Genomic DNA, 14,202 nt, shown 5'->3' on the forward strand with positions numbered 1-14,202 from the left:
AAGTTATTTCGTTTCCTTCCACAAAAAAATTCCTACGCGCCGAGCCCAGCGATTGGTCGAAATACCAAGCTCGACAACTTCATGTGAATCCGCCATGTTGCGGAAGCTTCCTATTCCTATCGAGCGCGGCCTGCGCGGCTGCCGCTGCCGCAGCTAGCCGCTAGCGGCTAGCTTTGTCGGCTTCGTGCTTCGTTCAGTTCGTTCATTTCACGGCTGGAGCTCTCGGGGGACGCGGCGCGTCCCGTTTTTTCACGGAAAGAAAAGGTAAGCGCGAGATCGTTTTCGAAATCCATCGTCATCCGCGTGCACACTTCGCTCAAGCATCTTACGACGAGCTTCCTGCGCACGATTTTTCCTTAATTCAACAGTCTCGAATGTATTTTTTCAATTATACTTCAAATTATTAGCGCAGAGCTTGATCACGTTTTTTTTTTATTTTCGTTTTGCCACGACATGATGAGCACATTAGTCTCGTTCGTATGATCGTTTCTTGATTATAAGCCTTACGTCTCACTGATCACGTCGATCCGCGTGGCGACGACCTCGCCGGGTGCTTCTACATCGCCTAAATTTTGGTTCCCGTTTTTCTTTTAGTGCTGGATTTTGTAAAGCCGAACCTCCTTCTCTGCCTTTCACTCCTATCGAAGAGCAGCCGCTAAGCAGCTCGCGCTTGTCACCGCAATCGTTTTAGTGAGTATTTTGTTTCTCCTATGTTTGAGAAAGGATCTCGATCCATCGCCGGCGTCTTGTGCCTCCGCTCGGCTCTCGTTTGAGTTACATTTTGAGAACCATTTCGCTTCAAGATTATTATTATATTAAAGTTTGTCCTTCGTTCATTAATTATGGCAATTTAAACGCAGAAGGATTATTTCACAAACCGTAGTACATAAAACCTACGATTATAATTATTGCACTTTATTTAAGAATAGAATTTCTGATGCGGAGATTAGAAGCACGTGGTAGATTTCTTGTTCGTGAAAAGATTCGAGTTTTTCCATTGTCCATTAATTATTAAAACGTAATTTAAACGCAGAGAGATTATTCCACAAAATGGAGTACATAAAACTTTTGATTGTTGGATGCACAAATTTATTTAAGAATATAATTTCTGATGTGAACTAGAAGCACGTGGTAGATTTTCTGTTTGCGAATAGATTTGATTTTTGCTTTGTATACTTTAATGTAACATAAGAAAACAAGATATTTCTACGATCAATATAAGATCTACAAATAAAAAATATGATGAGAAAATCGCCCCAGTCTGAGAACTATGAATGAAACGATTTACTGATAAAATTGTTTCTATCTTGTTTTTTTATTGATATAATAGAGAGAATATATTTTAATAGACATGTATCTCATTTAGAAAGAGATGGAGGAGCGGAGATTGCGACCTGTTACAAATTTCCCTTTCAACTCAGGCATTTATGTAAGTTGTCTACGTTATTGCTTTATATTTAAAAATATATGTTGTTTTCTAATATTCTTAAGCACATTTATAATAGAGATAATTTATAAGTAACGATGCACGCATGATGAATACATGAACGAGAAATCGCATTTAGTCAATCTGAATAAATTTTATGATGGATAAATACTGCTCCAGTCTGAGAACTTTATTTGATATATAAATTTATTTAAAAATAGAATTTCTGCTTCGGACTAAGATCACGCGAGTAGATTTCCTGTTTGCGAATAGATTCGATTTTTTGCTTTGTGTATTTTAATGTAACATAAGAAAACAAGATATTTCTACGATCAATATAAGATCTACAAATAAAAAATATGATGAGAAAATCGCCCCAGTCTGAGAACTATGAATGAAACGATTTACTGATAAAATTGTTTCTATCTTGTTTTTGTATTGATATATTACGGAGAGAATACATTTTAATATTCATGTATCTCATATTTAAGAAGGAGATGGAGGAGTGGATTGCGGCCTGTTACAAATTTCCTCTTCAACTCGGGCGTTCATGTAAGTTATCTATGTTATTGCTTCAAACTTAATAATATATATATATTGTTTTGTAATATTCGTCAGCACAGTTATAATGAAGATAATTATAATTAACAATACATGCGTGATGAATATACGAATAAAACCGCACTCAGTCAATCTGAATGCATTTGATGATTATTGTTTCTGAATAGCAATAATTTCAATGAGAATGTGTAAATAAGAGAAATATAACATGGGTTATGTATATATTATAGGAGTATATGCCATTTTAGATGTTCATCTGAAGAATGGATGATGGCAAATCTTGGCCAGACCATGAAATGCAATAAGAATTAACGTAAGTCTAAAATTTTTTAATAAAACCATAAATAAGAAAGATAACGTCAAAGTTATACTGTGAAAGTTAGCTTTATTGTCTGAATAATTAAAACGTGATGAATTTTAGTTATCCCTGTCATACATAAAAAGATGGTGATACAAATTTTCTGATGTATCAATATATATCATTAATTGTGCAATATAAGTGAATTGAAAAACTTTTTAAACTAACGGAAACAATTTCTTTTTCAGAATGAGAGAAATATGCAAGAAAGAATTGAAAGATAGTCGCTGAATGATAATGAACTGTACATTAAAATGACATCTCTCCCAATAAAGTAAGAATTGTTTTTTTTAAATATATTTTTTTCTGATTGTATGATAATTATAAATTTGACAAGCATATGTCTAAGAATCCCTTGCTGCTAAATTTTTTATCTGATAACAAAATTAATTATTTTAACTTTTTTTGTACAAGTACTGTATATAAAGAATATTTTATGTTTAATTTCCATTAATAAGAAAGATAACGTTATATTGTGAAAATTAGCTTTATTGTCTGAATAATTAAGACATGATGAATTTTAGTTATCCCTGTCATACATAAAAAGATGGTGATAAAAATTTTCTGATGTATCAATATGTATCATTAATTGCGCAATATAAGTGCAATAACTTTCCAAACTAAGGGAAACAATTTCTTTTTCCAGAATGTGAGAAATATGCACGGAGAATGTGCAAGAAAGAATTGAAAGGTAGTCATTTCGCTGAGTGATAACGAACTGTACATCAAAATGACATCTTTCTCAATAAAGTAAGAACTGTTTGTTTTTTTTAATATATTTATTTCTGATTGTATGATGATTATAAAATTGACAAGCATATGTCTGAGAGAATCCCTTGCTGCAAAATTTTTTATCTGATAACAAAATTTAATTATTTTAACTTTTTTTGTACAAGTACTGTATATAAAGAATATTTTATGTTTAATTTCAGATCGATATTAATTTGCGGAAACAATGTGACCTTTTGTACTGTACATCAAAATGACATCTTTCTCAATAAAGTAAGAACTGTTTGTTTTTTTAAATATATTTATTTCTGATTGTATGATGATTATAAAATTGACAAGCATATGTCTGAGAATCCCTTGCTGCAAAATTTTTTATCTGATAACAAAATTTAATTATTTTAACTTTTTTTGTACAAGTACTGTATATAAAGAATATTTTATGTTTAATTTCAGATCGATATTAATTTGCGGAAACAATGTGACCTTTTGCGTGATTCGTACAGATACCTGAAGGTAAATATTGAGGAAAATACTAGTTAAATTATATGAATAATACTTAAGACCCATGATACAAGATTATAAGATACAGAATGTGATGTTATGAAATATATACGCTATCCTGATTATCTATGATTGGTTCTTGCCCTCGCTGATTTTATTGGTAGAAAAAAAGAATTTTTTTCTTTTGTATTCGATCTTAAGATTGTTATTTTTGTTACAGATGCACTATTAACTTTGATGCTTAAAGATAGCCGACGTCAAGGTAAAACAGATCATTAACATCAATATATTTTATAATGTTCCTAAATTTTTTTTTATTAAATGTGAAATTAAGGAAGATCTAAGTCATTTCAATAAAGAAAAATTATTATAAATGTATTAAAAAACATTTCTGACATTTATTTTTTTAAATGATGTTTTTATTAATATACGCTATGATGTGTAGTGATAACTAGAAACTTACTGAAGCAAATGGATAAATTGCACAAGTTGTAATTACTACATTTTGTTTACTTAAAAAGTTTTGTGTTACTTTTTAGGGAGAGAAGATAAAAAATGAAAGATATGGATGGGAAGAGATTCAAGAGATGATGGACAAGATGAAATAAATAGCGAATATATTCCATAGAAATGTGATTCTTTTATTGGAGAACCTTTACATCTAAGGTACAAAATGCGAAGTAATACGCGTTCCTCTTGGACTAGATACCCATTCCGCGAGAAATAGTACATAATAACGGCGTGAGATTGCACGAAGGTGTTATTGCGAATTTGCATTAGCGTCCGCGTCAGTGGCTCGTCAACTTGTGCGAAATGCTATAGTCAGATCTCATCCGTACGTACGAGAAACATCACATTCATTTCGTTAATCTTTGTTTCATGCAGGGTGATAAATGGAACAACGTAAATAATAACAATTAGGGTTCGAACTTTGGAGAGTTAAGACTGTCCTCCAATAAAACAAAGGGGAGGTGGTAGGGTCATAATATCTCGTTTCATAATATATCCAAACTCTATTATATATAATAACATAATATACGCTTATTGAAATCGATTCTACTTTAAGTGAACGCGTGAGAAGGTTTAATCGATCACACAGAGAGCTGATAATAATCTGGCGCTCGGTGCATATAACACAAGGACGCGAGTACACAAGATATAACGTAATTACACTATAATACATAACGGAGAATGTGCCAGCCAGCCGGCCAGGCTGTTCAGGATAATCAATATATGTAGCGTGTAAAGATTTAAAAAAGTATTCTTATTCTAAATCGCCAACAAACAGCTCACAGTAATATTTCTATCTTTTATCTAAAGTGTGCAGTGCTATTACGACCATGTCGTACATTATAAAAATCACACGCGTTTGCGGGCAAGTTGGTCGCGTCTATATACTCGTAATAATTCGTCGTTGGCCGCATCGAAGGCCGGTGGAGTGGAAACTCATATTCTTGTCCTTGACATACGCCGCCCGAGAGTTTCCTCGGAACGTCGCGATGAGCAAGAGATAAGATCGAGTGTTCCGTGACACGAACGAGCTAATTGATATTGCGCACTTCTCCTTTTCGTGAATCACATTGAATATCGGTAGAAATTTTCCGTCAGACGGCGCAGAAATAAATTTTCAACACCACCGCTGATTCATGATATTGCAAAACACGATCCTAACATTATATGAGATTCAGTTTTCGTTCACCATCGATCGATGGTTAAGATCTTTCCTGTCATTGGACACGATACAATTCTTATTAGATAAATATTCTTTGCTTCATATTGAATATATTTCGTAATATAGTAATATCATGTCATTGATCAATAAGATAAAAAATTAAATTTGGTCGTCTCTTGCTTTTAGCGATAAATTAGTATGAATCCAAGAAGGGAGGGGGTATACTTTGTGTACCGTAATCGATATAAAAATTTCAGTTTCTTACATATGTGGAATATTTCTTAAAGATGTAAAAAGACGATATAATGATTCAATGATCATTACAAATCTCTTTACAAGTTATCTATAATTACAATTAATATTAATGAATATAGTTTATACATTAGACACAAAATACCCTTCCTCTCTCTTGAAAGATTCAATATTTAGAAACGTTTTGAATGCACTTGCAACGTTTGCGTCGATATGGTTAGACATAATTTGTGTCGCACGTCAAGCTCTCAGGAATTTACTTACACCCTGTGATTTAGATCGTTAGATATACGATAGAAAAATTACGAACGAATCTCGTTTTCGAATATGTCGCCATTTAAAGAAGTAGCCCTCTTTTCGGTTTCACAAAGCTAAAAAATCGGCATTCCGTAAGTTTTTCCCTTTCGAATAAATCAACATTAATTCTCGTTACGTGGCTATCTTCCTGAGTGACCGCTAGCACCTTTCGCTGAATATTTATATGAACTACGGCACTTTCGACCGCTGCCGTTCGTTATACTGATATACTATACATCATATCTACATTGAGCATGTCGCCTGCCAGTTGTCATAACTGGAGCCGGTAATTTGTGATAGGATCGAAGTCTTTTTGGTGTGTGGAATTTAAGGCCATCACATATCCCCACAATCGCATGGCGGTCGCGCATACCTTCTGTATTTCACGAACCTCCTCGAAGTCTAAATCAGCCCGCCAGTGAAATGGTGCGACCTTGGAATTCCGGAAGGTGCTCGACACACCGCCTACGTCGTTCTTCGTGTGCGTGTCCAGGAATCTCTTCACGTTCACGTGAAAGTTCAAACCGTAAAAATTGTAAAGCTCCTTCACGTGCTTGTAGGGATCCACGGACAGGTCCTCGTAGCGCACCACTCTGTTTATCACATACGAATGTTAATAAACGTTCAGTCTTTCATACTAATGAAATTTATAATTTGTGTAGGCATATGATGATTTTAATAAGTCGTTTGAAAATCGTGCGCGGAATAAATTTTTGCAAACGCACAGTGACTGGCAAAGCAACAGTATGATTATATTGATTATGCGGTGCTATACCTGAAAGAACGTGGATATTTTTTTGACAGTTCTACCGCCGCGCTAAAGTCCGATACCATGTCTGCGCAAACCAGTGCCGGATCGGAGCAATCGGGCTTAGTAGGACACCATTCCCTGTGTTTTCTGGATTGCAGAATGCCTCTCGGATCACGAATGAGAAGAACTAGTCGCACACCCAAACTGCAATACAGATGAACGCATGTTTTTACGCGGTACGAAGAAACGTAATGTCCAAATTAGATCTAAAGAACATCGCGTGCTTTACGGTTATCACATAATTCCTTACTCTTCTTCGGCCAGAAGACTTTCCGCTATTCGCAACCTCAATCGTACGAGCTTCATCGATTGGAACGGAAATAGTCGGCAAAATTTAGAAACGAAACGCGGATCCCAACAGATGCGTTTATGTGCTTGGCATTGCCGCCATAAATGCGTGTTGTGATTAAATACCCAAGGATGAGTTTTCCCATAATCCAGGTACCGATCTGTAATTACAATTATACGCAATCATTAAACGATCCGCCTCGAGATAAATTATAGAAATTTAAAGATGCGTGAAATTACCGAGCTCCTTGTATTCGCAATTCAACAGAGAGACTATCCTTGTCAAGGATTCTTCAGCGAGCGGCGACTCTCGGATTTGCACAATTCCATAGTCAAGCAGCGGTTCGTAATGATAAAAATTGGCCGGATGCGCGTTCACTACGTCGCCGAGAAACGTGCTGCCGCTTCTCCAGCTCGTCAGAATTACGCTTCTCATGGGTCTACCGCCCTTCTCCATCACTAAATCTTCAAGCTTGCTGCAAACGGGTAATGGTTAAACGTTCTGATTTTCAAATTCGATACGAAAGTTACATTCTCGCGCGCGTAGTTTACCTCACATTTATCCCATATCTTCCGTTTGGATACTCATAATTTTCCATCTCTCTTGCAATCGTCCTCCTTTGTTGGTCAACCACCTCCTGAATTTCGGTGATCGTGTCATTGTACGTGGATCCTGTGATATACGCCTAAAAAGCAAATTAAAACCAATTACTAAACAGAGAATTATTACTTGTTACTTGTTAGCAACATTACAAATAAATGCAGGGTTAAAAGAACAACACTTTAACTTTGAAACGGGTATGCGATATACATGTCCTAAATAAACGAACAGGAAAATAAAATCACATATTGATATTTAATCACATAAAAGCAGATTTCTGTAGCAGACAGTTTTTAAACACTCCGCTAATTTAATGAAGATAAACTTGAAAATCACGTGGACTAACAAATGTTAGTTTACATTAAAAACAGTATCTATATTTATATATCTTCATCTCTCTATACGTATTAAAGAAATAAGATACATGTAATAAAGATAACAAATATCGTTCATATTTCATGAACAAGCAGAATAAACATTTAAAATTGTAATCCAAAAACAGAGGACATACGTTAGTAAAAAGCTGGTACACACATAAAAACATTTACATACATATATATATACAATGAGCAGAAGCTGTACAGAGTAATAATTCAATAAATTCGATCGATCTTAATATACGACATCACATGCAATGAAGGGAAATAAAATCTATTAAAACGCGGATTAACTTTCTTTATTAAAAATATAAATTTTTAAAAATATAAATTGTTTTTTCCATCTTACTTGTCAGTTAATAACAATATAATTAATAATGTTATAAATATAAACACGTATGTTTCAAGAAGTGATAAAAATACACAATTTTACTATACACTATTAAAGTTAACATCGTGGAAAATAAATTGCAAAAAAGAGTCGTCTCTATTTCTAAGGACAGGAGCTAGTTACAGCTTTCGCTATGCTTGCGGTGTCAACATTACGATAAGATAACGATAAGCACTCTAACGATAAGTGGCACTCTAAACAACAATTAATAACAAGTTGCAGTATTTGCACATTCAGATCGATACGTGCATACCTGGCTCACCGTTACCGGCTCTTGGATTTTGGTGGTCCGCGGCCTTATCTCAATATCCTGTATCGTAAGAGAAAAAAAAGCATCGACGTTTTAGCGTTTCGTTTGTGCGTCTCGCGTCGTGAGCACGAATATATTCGCTGATGGAAACAATCGTGACGTGGAAACAACGATCTTTCTCCCTCTTTCTCAATTCTAGGTAGCGTGTTTGATGTTTCTGAAGGATGCAGGTGCGAGCAGCGAGATACCCATGATTATACCGTGAGATTACTATTGTCAAGAGTGAAGGTGAGTGATTAATAAGTGCCAATCTACGCGCGATCATGCTGATTTCGAATTATCATATTACAGGTGTCTTTTCTTATTCAAATTTCATACGAATTGTCAAATGTTAAATATGGTACTGAATTTCAGCAAGTCGTGAACTTCCTGTCGATTTGGTTTCCAACAAGCTGATGGTCTCCGATAAAATATATTGCAGTTGACAAAATATCTTATCGTTCAGGACGCGGTTGATCCTCTGATATTTCGTAAACGCGACAGATAGCGATGTGTGAAAGGAAAAGAGGGAGGGGGACGGCGGACACAAAGAGAGATGGAAACAGGGAGAAAGAGGAGTCGCGCGTCGGTCCTTCGTGCGTCTTCGCTTCGCGTCAAGACAGATGGATAAAGAAAAAGAGTTTAGGGTGCAAAAGTTTAAGACTTTACCGTCAGAAAGAGCGTGTGTTTGGCGTGACTCAATTTAGAGCAATCCCCCCACCTCCGAATATTTACTGACCGATATCACCGGCTGCAGCCGATGCTCGAGGTAGCTGCTGTAGCGCTGGTTAAACGCTATTAGGAAGAAGATGCAGACGGACGCCAGGGCTACCAGACCGTAGAAGCTCAGCCGCTTCGACATCCTTGATCCTGGAAAGCGCAGGAACTTGAAAAAGACAAAAGACCATTTATATAGACTTTTTGAATTTACGCGACGGCGGAGCGGAAACGCGATTTATCGGGAAAATATAAATTATTCGTAACGTATTGCGAGAACACGTGATAAAATTTTAAAAATTTAATATTCGCCCGATATTTAAATTTATACAATGAACGACGTATCGAACTTTTCCACGGAAATCGCAGTAACGACGAGGCTATGGAAGGGGAAAACGCGAGGGAAAAGAAATAAATATTCATTATTTTATCTTCACCGAAAGAGTGCGAAAGCGCCCGCGGTAATTAAACGCGACTAATTAAAAGAAAACCGTCGTCGCGCGAGTCCGAATCTCCCCGCGCTCATTAAAATGCCAGCGCGTATAATCGCGATAAGGATTGGCGGTAATCTCGATTGAATAAAATCACGACAATAGGGTGGCCGGGGGGGGGGAGGAGAGGGAGGTTTTCCTCTTTCGCGCGGCCCGACGATAAAACGGGGCCACGATAAGACACGAGCGCGACGAAACGATCGATCGCAATTAATTGCTGGGCGGCCGCGGCGGGCCGATTCGTCTCACCTTTCGCGAAATGAAATCCGTCGCTAGACGAGGCCTCGCCATCGCTCGCCGTCGCCGGAAAACGTTCTCTCAGCGAAACCGAACGCCGGCAATCGTCGAATGTCGCCGCGACGTGGCATAATAGCGAAATTATGCAAAAAGAAGAAATAAAGGTCCGCTCCGCGCGAAATCGCCGCGGGCGATCCTCGGGAGCGCGACTCGCCGGAAGAAGCACACGTCGATTTCTCCGTGTCCGAAAAAGAATAACTTGGCGCACTTTGCGCCCGTCGAGTTTCGAACACACGTTTACGCACACGCGTCCTCGCGTTCGCGCTATTTTTGCGTTTCGCGCGCTCGCTCGCGCGAATAGCGAGGATGTTGAAAGCGGGATCGGCTCGCTCGCGCGACGGGGGGGTCGCACGTCGCACGTGCACGTGCGGAGACGGAGAGGAAGAGCCGACGAGAGTGACGGCGAACGGCGACGCGTGCTCGCGGCTCGCACGCGCTCGTCTCCGTCGGCTGTGCTCCGGCTTCGCGGCGAATCCTGCTATTCCCGCTTCTCCATTCCGCTTTCCGCTCCGCGCCGCGGCGACGAGCAACGGCCGCGAACACGCTCGCGTCGACGGGGGCAGGGGTAGAGCAGGAGGAGGAGGGGGAAAAGGAGGTGGCGGCCGCGCTCTTTATCGCGTCCGCCAAATGCAACGAAATTTTCTCTCTCTCTCTCTCTCTCTCTCTCTCTCTCTCTCTCTCTCTCTCTCTCTCTCTCTCTCTCTCTCTCTCTCTCTCTCTCTCTCTCTCTCTCTCTTTCTTTCTCTCACCTCGGAATCGTGCTCGTGCACTCGCTGCCGCCGCACGTTCGGCCAGCTCAACCATGACGCTGGAACGACAACGACGGGAGTCGCGGCGACGTGCCGCGGGCCGCGCCGAGGACGGCGAGGACGCAGCGGGGAACGACGACGACGACGGTGACGACGTCCATCGCGTCGGCCAGCGACGCTCGTGCGTGGCCTACTAACGGGCTCGGGGGAGACGGACGCGCCCGCAGGCGAGAGACAGTATATAACGGCCTGTGTGTGTGACAACGGCGAACGCGGACGCCGTATTGCGGGGCGCGGGCTCGTGCCAGGCGCACTAGGCGGCCTAGGCGCAGCAGTACGCGAAAACACTGTGTCACGAGGTTCGCCCGAGAGTGCGACTGCACTCTCTACACCCTCTCCAGCCTTCCGGAGTCCGGGGCGATATTCCCCGTTCGCTTCATGGCGCAAAAGCAAGGCTGAAACGCGAGGCGAGAAACTCGCGAGCGCGACGCGACAAACTGCGAATTTATCCGCACGATTCGGCTCCGTTTTGATCGTTGTTTTTATTTAAAAAGTCTTTTCTTCTTTTCCTGAAAGTTTGGATGTGCATGCGGCTGTGCTGCGTCAAGTGCAGAAAGTGCACTGTAAATACGACCGAGATAGATATATAGACCTACTTTTACTCGATACGAGAGAAATTTTCCTTTAATTAAGTGCCTGAAACGCTTAATAGCGTAGCTGATGTTTAGAGATCTCGTTTAACATTCTTGAAGATTTACGGAGCGTGTAAATTGTAGAAATATATGGTACGATCAACGATACTCTCCTTTCCAAGCGTTGATAAAACGCCGCGATCGATAGGATAAAACGTATTCGTTCCTACGCTATTGCACTGCAGTATTGCAGTTATCGTTCTTATGTTCTCGAACGCGCTTCGTTTGAAATTTCAAATTTTTCCCCGCCTGACAGACGCGAAACAATCGACTAATCTTATTAGCATCGACAGCGTCACGTTCCGACATACAACTTCCTATATATTTTTCACAAATGTCTTATATACTTTTCATTTTTTATATACATTTTTTCACGGATTTTTAGCGATCGCTGTGCAATTATCGACGCGCGTCACGACGGTCCGCCCGGCGGCCGCCACGCGGCGCCACGGGCGGCGCCGCGCGGCGCCTCGCTCGTTCGCGCTTCGCCGCTCGCGCAGCGCGCAGCGCGCAGTTCGCGCCGCACTTCGCTCAGTTCAGTCGGATGCTGACATTCGAGCGGCGCGTTCGTTATCGCGGGGAAGTTGCTCTCGCAGCGCGCGCGCGCGTAAACCCTTTCCCCCTCAGCGCTCTGTCTCCCTCTTTCTCTATCACTCTCTCTCACTCTCTTCTCTCTCTCTTTTTCTCCCCCCCCTCCGACGGACATGACGCGCGAAGCGTAGCCACACTTTCGTCCAGCCGAGGAGCATCGAATTATCAGCCTCTTCTCCCTCGTTCGTCGCGCCGCGTTCTCGTTCGTAGCCGCTTTCTCGACGACACGCACGCACGCGTATATACATACATACGCGCAACGTACGCTCTCGCGCGAGCGTCTCTCTCCCGCTTACCCCTCTCAACCCTTTCCACCCGTCGCGCCGGGGCGAGCCGAAAACTCGTTATGCTCCGTCCCGGCTCCGAACCGGTAACACCTCGCGATTAAGCGAGAGGGAGAGAGAGAGAGTGCGCGATCTTCGTCGTCCGCATCGTCGTCGTCGATCCGGAGAGGCGAGGGATCCTTCGTTAGGAGGAAACGAGAAAAAAGAAAGAAAAACAAAAGAAACTGCGTCCCGGCGAGATGCGCCGCGCCGCGCCGCGCCGCGTTACTCCCCGCGTTGACGCCGCGTGACCAGCAGCGCGAGGAGCGGAGTTCCGTTCCGCGCGACGACGACGGGAGGACGCGGAGGAGGATTTCGGGAAGTGCGCCGCGCGATCCCCGGTACAATCCGCCACGACCATCTGCCGCTCGACGTCCCGACGAACGGGCGGCCCTGGAGGAGGACGAGGACGAGGGGGGAGGAGGCGGAGGCGAGGAGGAGGAGGAAGAAGAAGAAGAGCATTTTGGGCTGCCGAAAGAATGCGAGGCTGAGCTGCCGCCGTCGCCGTCGCCGCCGCTGCCGCTGCCGCTGCCGCTGCTTGCTGGTGAGTACCTCTTCCTCGTCTCTTTCGCTCTCTGCACCGCGTCGCGAGTCGATGCGACGCGGACGGGGCGAACGTTTGCGTCCGCGAAAGTGGTCCAAGGGCCGCCGATCCCGCCGGCCGTTCGTCGCTCGACGCCCCGTCCCGAGGGTCTCAATTTTCCACCGTTCGACCGTTCCGGCAACGAGAGACAGCGGCTCGAAATTTCAGCGACCGAGAACGCGTACAATTCGGACAATTTACGCATCGCGACGTTTACGTTGTTAAATATTAAAGGGTGAAATCTAAGCCTTGAGTTGAATAACATTTTTTTTATTTTACCATGTGTGTCGAAATTTATTATTTTAATACAGAACAGTATTGTTTTAACTCCATTGTTTTAGTTGAATTAACGGCGTATCGAGGAGCAGGAGGCGATCTATAGGAACGACTAAAAAACCACTCAAATTGAGTAATAATTGGACACCACGAAATTAACAGGATAACGAGATTTACGCCTACAACGCTTATTTTGACGTTAGTTTTTTGTGGCAACATTCTGGCGTCTTGCGCGACGCAAAAACAATGTGTTATAATTAGCTGGACTTTAGTCTGTGATTCAGATCGTTTTCGCGATTACGGCATGTATAATTGATTTCTGTAGCCGCTCGATGACCGATACGGCTCAGTTTTTCAATTTAAGTATTGTAAATAGAGTGTTTTGTAAACTTGACGATGCGATGAATCATTAATGATTACGTAGATCGCCTCCGCAAGATAATTATCACATAGCTGAGAAGTGTAGCTAATAACAATTAAATTACAAGTTATTGGTCCAACGCGATTAATTGAACAATTAATGAACAATTAATGAAAACTTAATCGCAAGCAAACAAAACGATTTGATACATTGACGTAGATGGCGAAAGTTGCTTCGTTTAATTAAAATAAAGAATTCTAGTTTTTTTCCTCGAGCCTCATTCAACATTTATAGAAGTAAATATAATTCTAAACAAAACGATTTGAGATGCATTGACGTAAATAACGAAAGTCGCTTCGTCTAATTAAAATAAAGAATTCTAGGTTTTTTTCCTCGAGCCTCATTCAACATTTATAGAAGTAAATATAATTCTAAACAAAACGATTTGAGATGCATTGACGTAAATGACGAAAGTCGCTTCGTCTAATTAAAATAAAGAATTCTAGGTTTTTTTTCCTCGAGCCTCATTCAACATTTATAGAAGTAAATATAATTCTAAACAAAACGAT

The 14,202-nt window shown here is 41.0% G+C and overlaps 2 protein-coding genes, 1 long non-coding RNA gene and 2 other non-coding genes across 13 annotated transcripts in view; 4 read left to right on the plus strand and 1 right to left on the minus strand.

Moving 5' to 3' along the window:
• Positions 1–103: 103 nt before the first annotated feature.
• LOC139786919 (uncharacterized) lies at positions 104–4,206 on the plus strand. Of its 5 annotated transcripts, none has more exons than XR_011722466.1 (11): positions 104–264; positions 595–690; positions 1,367–1,429; positions 1,918–1,978; positions 2,218–2,300; positions 2,534–2,619; positions 2,992–3,095; positions 3,278–3,347; positions 3,528–3,587; positions 3,796–3,837; positions 4,115–4,206. It is a non-coding gene; the product is annotated as an uncharacterized lncRNA (long non-coding RNA). The 5 variants fall into 5 exon arrangements; XR_011722467.1 differs by having other exon boundaries at positions 2,236–2,300; XR_011722472.1 differs by having other exon boundaries at positions 1,921–1,978.
• Positions 1,230–1,295, plus strand: LOC139787468 (small nucleolar RNA SNORD31). The gene has a single exon (XR_011722646.1). It is a non-coding gene; the product is annotated as a small nucleolar RNA SNORD31 (small nucleolar RNA).
• On the plus strand, positions 1,776–1,841 carry LOC139787469 (small nucleolar RNA SNORD31). The gene has a single exon (XR_011722647.1). It is a non-coding gene; the product is annotated as a small nucleolar RNA SNORD31 (small nucleolar RNA).
• Positions 4,196–11,003, minus strand: LOC139786845 (carbohydrate sulfotransferase 5). 5 transcript variants are annotated; one of them, XM_071725960.1, is made up of 8 exons: positions 10,808–11,003; positions 9,293–9,423; positions 8,518–8,574; positions 7,448–7,581; positions 7,136–7,371; positions 6,858–7,056; positions 6,572–6,751; positions 4,196–6,389 (listed from the first exon to the last, which is right to left on the minus strand). In XM_071725960.1, the coding sequence occupies exons 1-8, from the start codon at positions 10,860–10,862 to the stop codon at positions 6,068–6,070; spliced, it is 1,314 nt and encodes a 437-aa protein (XP_071582061.1). In that variant the 5' UTR covers positions 10,863–11,003; the 3' UTR covers positions 4,196–6,067. The 5 variants fall into 5 exon arrangements, with proteins under 5 accessions (XP_071582061.1, XP_071582078.1, XP_071582051.1 ...); XM_071725977.1 differs by having other exon boundaries at positions 9,293–9,439; positions 10,808–10,943; XM_071725950.1 differs by lacking the exon at positions 10,808–11,003 and adding an exon at positions 10,011–10,201 and having other exon boundaries at positions 9,293–9,439.
• A 984-nt stretch (positions 11,004–11,987) lies between these two features.
• LOC139786814 (beta-1,4-glucuronyltransferase 1) overlaps positions 11,988–14,202 on the plus strand; it is a 38,886-nt gene continuing 36,671 nt past the window's right edge. Inside the window, exon 1 of the mRNA XM_071725926.1 lies at positions 11,988–12,957. The gene's annotated coding sequence lies outside the window, so the exon portion shown is untranslated. The remainder of the gene's footprint in view (positions 12,958–14,202) is intronic.

Source organism: Temnothorax nylanderi, unplaced genomic scaffold (genome assembly GCF_030848795.1).
Source record: "Temnothorax nylanderi isolate EJ_2023f unplaced genomic scaffold, tnyl_v1.0 TNYL_tig0009_pilon, whole genome shotgun sequence".
Classification (NCBI taxonomy): domain Eukaryota; kingdom Metazoa; phylum Arthropoda; class Insecta; order Hymenoptera; family Formicidae; genus Temnothorax; species Temnothorax nylanderi.